Raw genomic sequence first — 12,128 nt, forward strand, 5'->3', positions numbered from 1 at the left:
GCATCCGCCGGCCCGCACCTCAGACCCCCCCGGCGGGGGGAGGCGCAGGAAGGGGGGGGCCGGCCAGAGACGGGCTGGGGAGGGGGGGCCGCGCCGCCCCCCCGGGCCATGCTGACTCCCGGGGCCTGACCCCCCCGGGCCAGCCCCCCCTCCCCCAGCTCCGCGGCCCGCCGACTGGGGGGGCCCAGCCCAGCCCCCTGGGGACCCCCGGAGAGGTGGGGGGCAGCCGGGGGGGCCGGGACGGAGCGGTCGCCGGCCCCCACCGGAGAAACGGGGCGACTGGCCGCAGGGGGGGCGGCCGGGGGGCCGGTCGGGCCGGGACCAAGGGCACCATGTCGTCCGGGGCCAAGGAGGGGGGCGGGGGCTCCCCCGCCTACCACCTCCCGCACCCACACCCACACCCACCCCAGCACGCCCAATATGTGGGCCCCTATCGGCTGGAAAAGACGCTGGGCAAAGGACAGACAGGTGAGCCAGGAGAGGGGACACCTGGGGCGGGGGCAGGGGAGCTGGGGGGTAGAGGGTGGGACTCACGGGTATTCAAAGGCAGGGGCTGGCTGCCCAGACCCCTGGGTCCCTCACAGAGAAGGCACTTGGGGTCCAGACTGCTGAATCCCCAGGATGGGGGGTTGAGGACTCAGACTATGGGGTCCTGGGGAGGAAGGGGCTGGGGGCCTGGACTCCTGGGGGGAGGTCTGGGGCCAGAAGGCTCCCACCCCATTGGGGCAGAGGTTGGAGGGGCTCCCTGGCCATGGTGGGGAAGGGAGGCCAGCCCGCAGCAGGACGGCCAGTACTGGGAGCAGAGTTCCTTGCTGCAGTACAGCCGCAGGCTGGGGTGAGGTGGCGGGATGGGGGTGCACCCCAAGGAGCCGCTTCCCTCTGCACTGTCCTCTGGCCAAAGAGGGCCTCAGGCTCTCCTGGCAGGCCACAGGGGTGACAGGGGGAATGAGGCCGGGACAATGGGGTCTACAGCATTCTCCCCCTTCTCCATCATGCTGCCTCAGTGTGGGGACCAGGAATGGAGAGGTGGAAAGGTGGATGCAAGAGGCAGATCCTTCAGGAGTGGCTGTGGAATGGGGGGTCATCTTTTGCTGTTGCTAAGCACTGGTCACCAGTGTAGCCTCTTTCCTGCCAGGTGGGGGGTGGGTAGGTGTGAGGCAGGAGCTACACACCTGTGTCCTAGGCAGGGGGTTCGGTAGTGGGCCCAGGGTCTCTCTGAAGCTGAGGGCCAGGGTGTGAGGTAGGAAGGGGAGAGGGTCAGACTCCCAGATCCTAGTGGTAAGAGTGTGAAGGTGTTGCTGACCTGAATTCCTGAGTTATGGGTGAGGAAGAGGCCATGGGCCTGGACTCCTGGCTCTGAGGGAGGAGGGGCTGGGGGCCTGGACTCCCAGGTCTGAGGGAGGAGGGGCTGGGGGCCTGGACTCCCGGGTCTGAGGGAGGAGGGGCTGGGGGCCTGGACTCCCAGGTCTGAGGGAGGAGGGGCTGGGGCCTGGACTCCTGGGTCTGAGGGAGGAGGGGCTGGGGCCTGGACTCCTGGGTCTGAGGGAGGAGGCGTTTGTGGCCTGGACTCCTGGGTCTGAGGGAGGAGGCGCTGGGGACCCAGAATCCTGGGTCTGTGGCTTTGGGGCTTACCCTTGGGGTGTGCATGCTCCCAGCTACAGCTGCTATTAAAAGCAGATCTAAGAAGGGGATTGAGAGGTCAGGGTTTGGGAGAAGGTGGAGGAGGATGGTCTGGGAAGGGGGCAAAGGTGAGATTATGTTCCTTGGGAGACATGAAGTCTCTAGATTAAAGGGCAGAGAATTCAAAGAAGTGATGGGTTGCGAGAGAGAGGGGTTTGAAGGAGGCAGACCGGGGGAGACAAAACTATGGAGACACAGTGAGGAAAGAACATATGGAGAGAGGAGCTGAAAGGGCCACACCGGAAGGACAGAGAATTGGGGTGAGAATCAAGGGGCGGCGGTGGAGGGGAAGACCGGTGGGTGATGGGCAATCAGAAGGAACAGAATTGGGCAACAGGGAGTGGGAAGAGAATTGTATTTTGTGGGAATGGCAGCTGTCGGCCCCCAGGAGTTCAGGTCAGGGTGATTCGGGCCACTGTTAAACAGCCAGCAAGGGAAGGAGGAGGAATTGAGGTGGCAAGGGGGCCTTAGGAGCCACAGGGGGGAGCATGCTCTGGGAGCACACCCCACATCTTCAGTCCTGCTCCCCCAGGGCTGGTTAAACTCGGGGTCCACTGCATCACGGGCCAGAAGGTCGCCATCAAGATCGTGAACCGGGAGAAGCTGTCCGAGTCGGTGCTGATGAAGGTGTGTGTGTTGGGGTGGAGGGTACCCTTTGGGGCTAGGGGGAAGGGAGGGAGACCATGCTGACCTCCGTTCCTGTGTCCCACCCCCCGATCCCCCAGGTGGAGCGGGAGATCGCCATCCTGAAGCTCATTGAACACCCACACGTCCTCAAGCTCCACGACGTCTACGAGAACAAGAAATATTTGTAGGTATTTATAGACACCCAGCCCCCCATGCGCCCTCCCCAAGTTCCTAGGGTGGGACCTTTCCGGAAGCAAGGCCTGGAGGCCCACTCCCAGCTGGGCCACTGAAGGCCCACTCGCTTCCCAACTCCCTTCCCCCACAGCAACACCCCCGCACACACACATAATCCTCCTTGTTTCCACACTGACCTGGCCTCACGCTAAGGGTCGAATGTGCCCCAGCAACAGGACAGCTAAGCCGTCCTGACTTGGGGACAGAGGCTGATCCTCCCCCATCCTCCCCAGCCCCAGTGTGCTGCCCCACTGCACTGCAGGGAGCACTTCATACTGGATACTCCGGGTGCCCTCAGCCAGACCCAACTTGCTAAGGACAGATGCCCCCTGTTTACTAAGGGCAATGGGCCCAGCAAAGCCTGAGGCCCGGTGAATCCTGCCTCTTCCCAAACTCCCACTCTGGAGCACCCCCTACCTCCCCCAACACAACTCTGGATGCTATGACTGGACACCCCAACAATGGGCCTCCTTAGAAGTTCTGAGTCCTATCTCAAAGTCAATTACCCCCCAGGAAGGATGGGGGTGGGGTCCAGCTGTCCGGGCTCCACACAATAGGACTTTGTCTGGACTCTGGTGACCCAAGAGACAGCTGGGCTGGGCAGTGGGAGAGGGGACAGCCCCCTGCCCCCACCACGGTCCCCAGGGTGAACTGACTCCAACACCCATCAGATGTTAGGGCGGGTTTCCCCAGACAGGAAGCGGCCCCAGCCCCAGATGCTTATGGGAATTGTAGTCCTCAGGCTTCCCCAGGTGTGGTGGCAGGGCAGGGCCATTGTCACCCACTGGTGGAACTATCATTTCCACTCCACCATCTGTGTAGGGAGCGGGGTGCCCTTGGGAGTTGGTGCTTCACAGTGGAATCTCCGCCTTCCAAGAGCTCCTAGAAATTGAGGGGGTTTTTTTTCCCAGGGGCTGATGGGAATTAGAGTTTTAACCTCCTGGAGCCTGATGGGATTTGGAGTCTTTAGAATCCAGGTGGCTGATGGGTATTAGGAGTCTCTATGTCCCAGAGACTTGTGGGAGTTCGGAGTTTTTTACCTCTCAGGAGCTGATGGGAGTTGTAGTCTTTTACCTCAGAAGTTAACTTAGATTGGTGCACACTGCAATCCATTATTGCCAAGAATTAACAAGAATTCAAGTTTCTTCATGCCAAAGGCTTATGGGAATAAGAAGCTTGGCTTTCAAGGGGCTAATGGGAGTAGAGGGGGGGTGTTTATTTCCCAGGGTCCTATGAGAATTGGGGGTCTCTGTCCTCCAGGTGCTAATGGAGTTGACTTACCTCCTGAGACAACTAGAACTCAAAGTATTAATATTCCTGAAGTTGACATGGGAGTCTCACTGTCCAGGGCTGATGGGAATTGAATTTTGGCTTTCCAGAGGCTGATGGGAATTAGGATCTCTTCCCCTCAAGAACTGATGGGAATTGGAGTACCTTCCTCCCAGGGACTGATGGGAGTTATAGTTTTTCCCTCACAGAAGCTGACAGTTGAATTCGTGCACACCGCAAAGGTCATTACCTAAGAACAGATGAGAATTCCATCATCTGCATCCCAGAAACTAATGAGATTGACAACGTTGGCTTCCCAGAGGCTAATGGGAATAGGGGGCTTTATTTCCTAGGGGCCTATGTGAATTGAGATCTTTGACCCCCAGGTGCTAATAGAATTGCCTGATCTCCTGAGGATAACTATAAGTCAAAGTGTTGACCCCTGAAGTTGACATGGGAGTCTCTACTGCCCAGGGCTGATGGGAATTGAGTTTCAGCTTCCCAGAGGCTAATGGGAATTGGAGTCTCCTCCTCCCAGGGACTCATGGGCATTGTGGTTCTCTGCCTCCAGGGGCCAAAGGGATTGAGGTCTTGTGCTGGGGCTGAGGGACTGATGCAAGAGGGAGACCAGGCTCTTTGGTCCTCCACATGCCCCTTCCAGCCCTCTGCCCCCTCCATGTCCCCCAGGTACCTGGTTCTGGAGCACGTCTCTGGAGGTGAGCTGTTCGACTACCTGGTAAAGAAGGGGAGACTGACCCCCAAGGAGGCCCGGAAGTTCTTCCGCCAGATCGTGTCGGCGCTGGACTTCTGCCATAGCTACTCCATCTGGTGAGGGGGCAGCTTGAGGGGAGGCCCTTGGGAACACATGGCAGGCTGACCAGAAGCCAGGGTGATGCAGCCCCAAACAAATCTTTTATCCCTTTTTTAAAATGGATATAACTCAAATATCATAAAATTCACCCTTTTAAAGTGTACAATTCAGTAGTTCTTAGTATATTCACATGTTGTGCATCACTACTATGTATTTTTGGAACATTTTCATCACCCCAAAAATGAACACCCTGTATCTCCTAAGCAGTCACCTCTCTGTCCCCCTCTGCCTCAGCCCCTGACAGCCACTAATCTGCTTTTTGTTTCTATGGATTTACCTATTCTGCGCATTTCATATAAATGGAATCATACACTATGTGGTCTTTCATGACTGGCTTCTTTCACTTAGCAAAATATTTTCAAGCTTCATCCATGTTCTGGCATGTATCAGGGCTTCATTTGTTTTCATGGCTGAATAATATTCCATTGTATGGATATGCCATATTTTGCTTATCCACTCACCAGTTGATGGACATTTTGGTTGTTTCTCCTTTTTGGCTAATATGAATAACGAGGACATGTGAACATTCGTGTACGAGTTTTGGTGTGTACCTATATTTTCAGTTCTCTTGGGTACTTACCTAGGAGTAGAATTGTTGGGTCATATGGCAACTCTCTGTTTAGCCTTTGGAGGAAGTGACAGACCATTTTCCCAAAGCAACTGCACCATTCAACATCCCCACCAGCAGTCTGAGGGTTCCAGTCTCTGTACATCCTTGCCAACACTTGTTATTATCTTTGATGCTACCCATCTGGGTAGTGTGAAGTGGGATCTCATTGTGGTTTGATTGGCATTTCCCTTTTGGCTAATGATGTAGGACTCTTCAGGTGCCATTCGTATATCTTCCTTGAAGAAATGTCTATTCAGATCCTTTGCCCATTTCTAATTAAATTGTCTTTTACTCTTGAGTTTGAGTTCTTTATTCTAGCATAACTCTAGGAAGAATTCCTAAGAGTTATTTATTCTAAGCACAAATCTTTTACCAAATGTATATTTTCAATTCTTTTCTCCTAGTCTGTGACATGCTTTCGCCTTTTTGTAACAATGTCTTGTGAAAATCAAATTTTAAATTTTGATCAACTCAAGTTTGTTGATTTTTGTTTCTTTTGCAGCTCATGCTTTTTCTGTTCTATTTAAGAAATCTTTGCCCAGCTCAAGGTCACTAAGGCTTCCTCCTATGTTTTCTTCTAGAAGTTGTATAGTTTTAGCTCTTGCATTTAGGCCTGGGATCCATTTCCAATTAATTTTTGTATATGGTGTGAGGTAAGGGTTGAAGTTCATTCTTTTGCATGTGAACGTCCATCCATATAAGGAAAGATCATCCTTTCCTCATTGAATTGCCTTCACTCTCAAAATAAGATATTAAATATGCAGTATTTTTGTGGTTAATTAGGGGCAAATTGGATGCCTTCAGCTCATCTTTCAGCCTCATCTGTTTGCACACCTCCTTCTCTGGGGTGGAGACTGGAGATGGGGGTGGGGATCAGGGTGGAGGGGCTCAGACGGGGCAGTAAAGCTTGGCGATGAAAAGGCAGCCTATTTAAATTGTCAACACCTCCCTGTTGACTAGATGGTGTCAAAACACTGACATTAAAAACACTGACCTCCAGGGGGCGATAGTCAACATATTTAACCACAAGTATGACCCAGTTACCACTTCCACCAGATACCTAGACTGCTCAGGCCCCACCTTCCCCAGACTATAACCCTTAAATCTTGAGAAGTTTGGCCTGCTGGGGAGAGGGGAGGTGCTGAGGGAGAGCCCAGTAATAGGCTTGGGATGGCAGTATTTTTTGATTATTCAGTATGGAAATATTTCAAAATTTTAAGAGCCAGCTCAATATCAGCCCTGCTTACCTCAAAATATGTCACTTCAGGGGCCAGCCCGGTGGCGTAGTGGTTAAGTTCCTGTGCTCTGCTTCGGCGGCCCGGGGTTCGCAGGTTCGGATCCCTGGCAGGGACCTAGCACCACTCGTGGCGGCATCCCACATAAAAGAAAGGAAGATGGGCACAGATGTTAGCTCAGGGCCAATCTTCTTCCTCAAGCAAAAAGAGGAAGATTGGCAATGGATGGTAGCTCAGGGCAAATCTTCCTCTCACACACACACACACAAATCTCACTTCATGCATGTTCAGACATTTGTGGATAAAATGACATGACGTCTGGGGTCGCCTACAGAATAACCCAGTGGAGGAAGGTGAGAGTATGGAGAGGTGTAGCTGAGGAAGATTTGCCCTGAGCTGATAATGGGCGAAGCTGGGGGACAGGTGCATGCAGCTTCCTTGGAGTCGTCTCTCTACTTTGGGGCACGTTTGAAGTTGTCCATAACAAACAGTTTCCAGACCTGCCCCCTCTGAGAGATAGTGAGTGGGACCTAGGCCTCCAGGAGGAGGGCAGAGGCCTGATCCCCCCCCCCCCCACCCCCGCCTGTCTCAGCCACAGAGACCTGAAGCCCGAGAACCTGCTTTTGGATGAGAAAAACAACATCCGGATCGCAGACTTCGGCATGGCGTCCCTGCAGGTGGGGGACAGCCTCCTGGAGACCAGCTGTGGGTGAGTAGGGGGCCCGGGTTCCTGAGCCTAGGGAGGGGTCAGAAGCTGGCCAGAGGCTCAAGCCACCTCTCTCCCTCAGGTCCCCCCACTATGCGTGTCCAGAGGTGATTAAGGTGAGTGAGGAGCAGGTGGAGGGGAAAGGGAGGTGGAGGGAGCATGGCAGAGGGATGGATGTCATGGCTGGCCCCTCTCCTTTCCAGGGGGAAAAGTATGACGGCCGCCGGGCGGACATGTGGAGCTGCGGAGTCATCCTCTTCGCCTTGCTTGTGGTAAGGTGCCCCTCACCTCTCCTGCCCCATTTCTAGAACAACCCTGCCTGGTAGAAGCACAGAACGTTAAGTTCCATCCTCACCTCAGGGGTTGTCTCCCAAATATTTAACTGGTCTCAGGAAGGTGGAGGGTATTAACCAACAAAACAAGATCCTGGAGCACTTCCTCTGTGCCCAGAGGTACCTATTCAGTCACAGAACTGTGAGATCATCCAGGGGCTCCCTGGAAAGGGATGGGGCAGCCAGGAGCCCTTAGAGGGCTTGAGACAGTGGCTGTTTACCAACTGATTCTAGGGTGTTGCAACATTGTAATAACTAATGTAACCAGGCTAGGGAAGTCAGCCTAGCTCCTGCCACAGGGCCTTTGCACCTGCTCCTCACTCTGCCTAGAATACTCTTCCATCCCTCTAAGCCCTGTTGCTTATCTAGTTAATATCCAGATTTCGTTTAGCTCTCAGCTCAATTGTCACTGCTCCAGGAAGCCTCCCCCAGCCCCCTCCTTCCTCCTCCCGAGAGGTCAGATCCCCTGTAGTAGCTCTTTCCTTCCTGGCAATCATCAGCGTTATCATTGTCCGTTTAGTTGTGTAAGTCCTTGAGTGGCATCTCCCTTCCCTTCTCTTTCATCAGCTCCCTGAGGTCAGAGCCTATGTCTAGGGCTTTCATCTTTGTGTGTTTTGTTCTGTTGGCTCACCATCTCAACCCAGAGTGGCCACATCGTGAGCCCTCCAAGAACTCGTGCAGCATGAATAAATAAGTGGTTTGTTCTATGCTGGGCACTGCTCCAAGCACGTTACCTCGTGTAATTCTCTCAACAACCCCAGAGAGGGCAAGCGACTGGCCCACAGGCACACAGCTGGTAAGTGGCAGACCTGGGGTCCATCTTTGGCCTCTTCACCACGAGGCTGTGTGACCAGGTGGGCTAAGTGACGCCAAAGGGAACAAGGCCAACCAGGTGCTGCCTTCCTGGTGCTCACAGCTGCCCATGGGGAGAACACGTGCCTGAGAGGCCAGCTAAGAACGTTCCAGACCATAGCCCTTCTGCAGTCAGTGATTTAGAGCACAGTTATGGAGCCCATTCAGCTGAGTTCAAAACCCTGCTCCACCCCCTGGAGCGAGCAAGTCACTTTCTTGCTCCAAGCCTCAGTTTCCTGGTCTGCACAATGGGGGTAATTACAGTACCTGTAATTGCGAGGGTGTCGACAGAATGCGGCATGTTAGTCCTCCATAATTATTTTTAGTGGTGGTTTATCATCATTATTACAGTCAATTCTCATTATTTGCGGATTCGCCTATTCGCTCAAGTTTATCTGTAACCTCAAAATCAACAGTCTTGCTGCGTTTGAGGTCCTTCTCAGCCGCTCAGGGTGGAGAAAAATTCGAGTCGCTGGCATGCGTGTTCCCAGCTGAGGTTTAACAACTCTGCTTTCTTTCCCTCATGTCAGCTCTCATCCTGTAAATAAGTGTCCTTCATGCGTGTTTTGCATTTTTATGCTTTTTGTCAGTGGCTTTGCTGTTTAAAATGGCCCCCAAGCGCAGCGCCAAAGTGCTGTCTTGTGTCCTCAGCGCAAGAGGCCTGTTTTGCACCACACGGAGGAAATACATGTGTTAGATGAGCTCCGTTCAAGTGTGATACAGCACTGTTGGCCATGAGCCCCACATTAACGAGTCAACTATATACAAATCGGAGGGCTTCCTCAGGTCGGGCTGCTGTAACAAAAATACCACAGACCAGGGGCTTAAACAACAGGCCTTGATCTCTCACAGTTCTGGAGGCTGGAAGTCCAAGATCAAGGTGCCAGCAGGTCTGGTGTCTGTGGAGGGCCCGTGTCCTGGCTGGCAGGAATTTTGGGAGGACACACACATGTAGTCTGTAACAGGATCTTGAAACAGAAACCCACATAAAATAAGGTTATATATTGATCGGTTGACAACAGTGTTGTGACCAGAGGCTCACAGGAACCTAACCCTGTATTTCATCCAGGAGCAATCGTTCAGTATTCACTAATTCAGGGTTCAGGGCAACTTTATAGAACAGAACTCCGGTGAATAACAAGAATTAACCGTCTTGTTTTTATGACCAATCTTCCTGAGCTAACATCTGTTGCCAGTCTTCCTCTGTTTTGTATGTGGGACACCACCACAGCGTAGCTTGATGAGCGGTGTGTAGGTCCACACCAGGGATCCAAACCCGCGAACCCCAGGCTGCCGAAGCAGAGCGCACAAACTTAACCACTATGCCACCAGGCCGGCCTCTATGACTGTAATTTTTAATCCATACCATAGCCCTGCCTGGCAGGACCATTATCTCCATTTGACAGAGGAGAGCAAATTGAGGCCAGTACTAGAGCGACAGGCAGCCAGAAGTCACACCCAGGCTTCCAGACCCCCAGACTGGCACTCAGGGGCGCCCTCTCCCTATCTCCCCACCCACATCCTGCACTCTCTGTCCACAGGCCTCTGATACCAGGGGTACCCAGCCACTTGCCACACTTGGAAAAGCCCTCAGAGACTCACACCGTCACCCCTGTGAGTCTTTGTCCAGGGTCACCTCCCCCAAGAGCCCCTCCCTGACTCCTTTGCTAGAATGGGGCTCCCATCTCACTCTGTCTCCCGATGTATCTATGTGTTTCTTGTGTGCCTTCCCCACTAGAGTGCAACTTCTACTCACTCAACAACCGTTGCTTATTAATTCGTGTGTGCCAGGCACTGTTCTAGGCGAAGCCCCATGGGGACAGGAATCTGGTTTGGTCCCCTGCTCTGTCCCTTGTGGCCAGACTGGAACCTGGGAGACAGCAGGGGCACAATCGGTTGTTGAATGAGTACCAACAGCTAACCCAACATGGATGGTCCTTACCGTGTGCCTGGCACTGGACTGTCATCTGATCCTGAGCGTCCTGAGAGGTGGGTGCTGTCTCTACTCATCGCCATTTTCAGAGAAGTGGTAGGACGTGCCCAAGGTCACGCAGCTCTAAGCAGCAGAGCAAGGATTCTAATCCAGGCAGCCAGCACCAGCACCCGTGCTCTTAGACACTGTGCTTCGTGCCACTCCGCGAGGCCCCACATGACCTGCTTACCTCTCGGGCACTCCTTGGCTTGTTGATGCATTGCCTCTGTCTTCCCATGACTTTCCTCTCTGTGTCTCTCTGTGTCCTCCTCTCCTCTGCTGCTAAGGACACCAGACACTGATTTAGGGCCCACCCTATATCCAGGATGCTTTCATCTCCAGATCCTCAGTGAATTACACCTGCAGAGACCCTATTTACAACCAGGGTTGCATTCTGAGGTTCCAGGTGGACGCAAATTTTGGGGGGACACCATTCAACCCCCTACACTCCCAGATTTGCACCAGCCTTACTCAGCCTCATGAGCTCTCTGCTCCAGTGTCACCTCAGTCACTCCATCATTATCTAGCTGTTCATGTTTGCTTGCTCACAAGTGTCTCCCGCCCTGGGGTGTGAGCTGTAGGAGGGCAAGGGCTTGTTCTGTTCACTACTGGATCCCTGACTCATGCGGATGCTCACCTTTTGTTGAATGAATGAATGAAGATGACCCCTCCCGAAACTGGTCTGGAGAGAAACCTGTTTAAAGGTACAGTCTCCAATCTGCAACCTCAGCTCCAATCTGCAGCCTCAGTACTGGAGCCAGACTGACCATTGCCAAATCCCTGCTCTGCCACTTCGGAGCTCTGTGCCTCAGTTTCCCCATCTGTAAAGTGGAGATAATAATAGTTCCCTACCTCCCGTGCTTGCGTGAGGACCAAATGTGTCAAGGCGTGTGAGCCGCTTAGACTCCGGCCTGGTATATCGTAAGCTCTGTATAAGCAGTCGGGTTATTTCTCACCCAGGGGGCTCTGCCCTTTGATGATGACAACCTCCGCCAGCTGCTGGAGAAGGTGAAACGGGGCGTCTTCCACATGCCCCACTTCATTCCTCCAGACTGCCAGAGCCTCCTGAGGGGGATGATCGAAGTGGAGCCCGAGAAAAGACTCAGTGTGAGTAGGAGGGGCTGGGAAGGGGGAACAGTGGATGATGAGGACAGAATCCCTAGCGCAATCATGAGGATGGATTCCCAGGACCTGTCCGTCGGTCCCTGGGGTGTCAGCTAGGAGGGGGGTCGCTGGTTGAGCCGCAGCCCGGGCTCCTGCAAACCTGTCCCTCCGAACTGGGGAGGTGGACCCCCACAGCGGGAGGGTGAGCAGAATGTGGCAGGATGCCACTGCGCATGCGGAAACCTCGCGAGGCCGGTCTGGAGTAGTCCGACTGCGCGTGCGCAGGGCAATGCGCTCCGCCACCACTAGGGGGAGACACGAGCCGTCATCCCGCCCTTGGTGGGGGGTTTGGGGGCACTGTTAGGGACCCGCAACGCCACTCCATCAACTTCATTGCGCGCCTGCTGTGTTCAAACGACCTCACTTCTGCTTCTGTACCACCCACCGCCCTCACAGCTGGAGCAAATTCAGAAACATCCCTGGTACCTGTGAGTATGAGGAAACTGGACATCTGGGGCCCTGGGGGAGGAAGGGAGAGGAGCCCAAATATTGGGCCCCCAAAGCAGGAGAGCCGGCTAGCGGGTGGGATGCCGAGGTTCCTGAATGAGGAGGGGCCGCAGACTTGGACTTCTGGGT

General features: G+C 54.0%; 1 protein-coding gene across 1 annotated transcript in view; it reads left to right on the forward strand.

Annotated features, from left to right (window-relative positions):
• BRSK1 (BR serine/threonine kinase 1) overlaps window positions 1–12,128 on the forward strand; it is a 21,881-nt gene continuing 9,753 nt past the window's right edge. The window contains exons 1-9 of the mRNA XM_023650526.2: window positions 1–468; window positions 2,213–2,307; window positions 2,406–2,491; window positions 4,498–4,638; window positions 7,119–7,235; window positions 7,315–7,348; window positions 7,436–7,504; window positions 11,349–11,495; window positions 11,949–11,980. Of these exons, the coding sequence (XP_023506294.1) occupies window positions 333–468; window positions 2,213–2,307; window positions 2,406–2,491; window positions 4,498–4,638; window positions 7,119–7,235; window positions 7,315–7,348; window positions 7,436–7,504; window positions 11,349–11,495; window positions 11,949–11,980 (857 nt within the window). The 5' untranslated portion in view covers window positions 1–332. The remainder of the gene's footprint in view (window positions 469–2,212; window positions 2,308–2,405; window positions 2,492–4,497; window positions 4,639–7,118; window positions 7,236–7,314; window positions 7,349–7,435; window positions 7,505–11,348; window positions 11,496–11,948; window positions 11,981–12,128) is intronic.

The sequence above is a fragment of the Equus caballus genome, chromosome 10 (genome assembly GCF_041296265.1).
Source record: "Equus caballus isolate H_3958 breed thoroughbred chromosome 10, TB-T2T, whole genome shotgun sequence".
In the NCBI taxonomy this organism is placed as follows: Eukaryota; Metazoa; Chordata; class Mammalia; order Perissodactyla; family Equidae; genus Equus; species Equus caballus.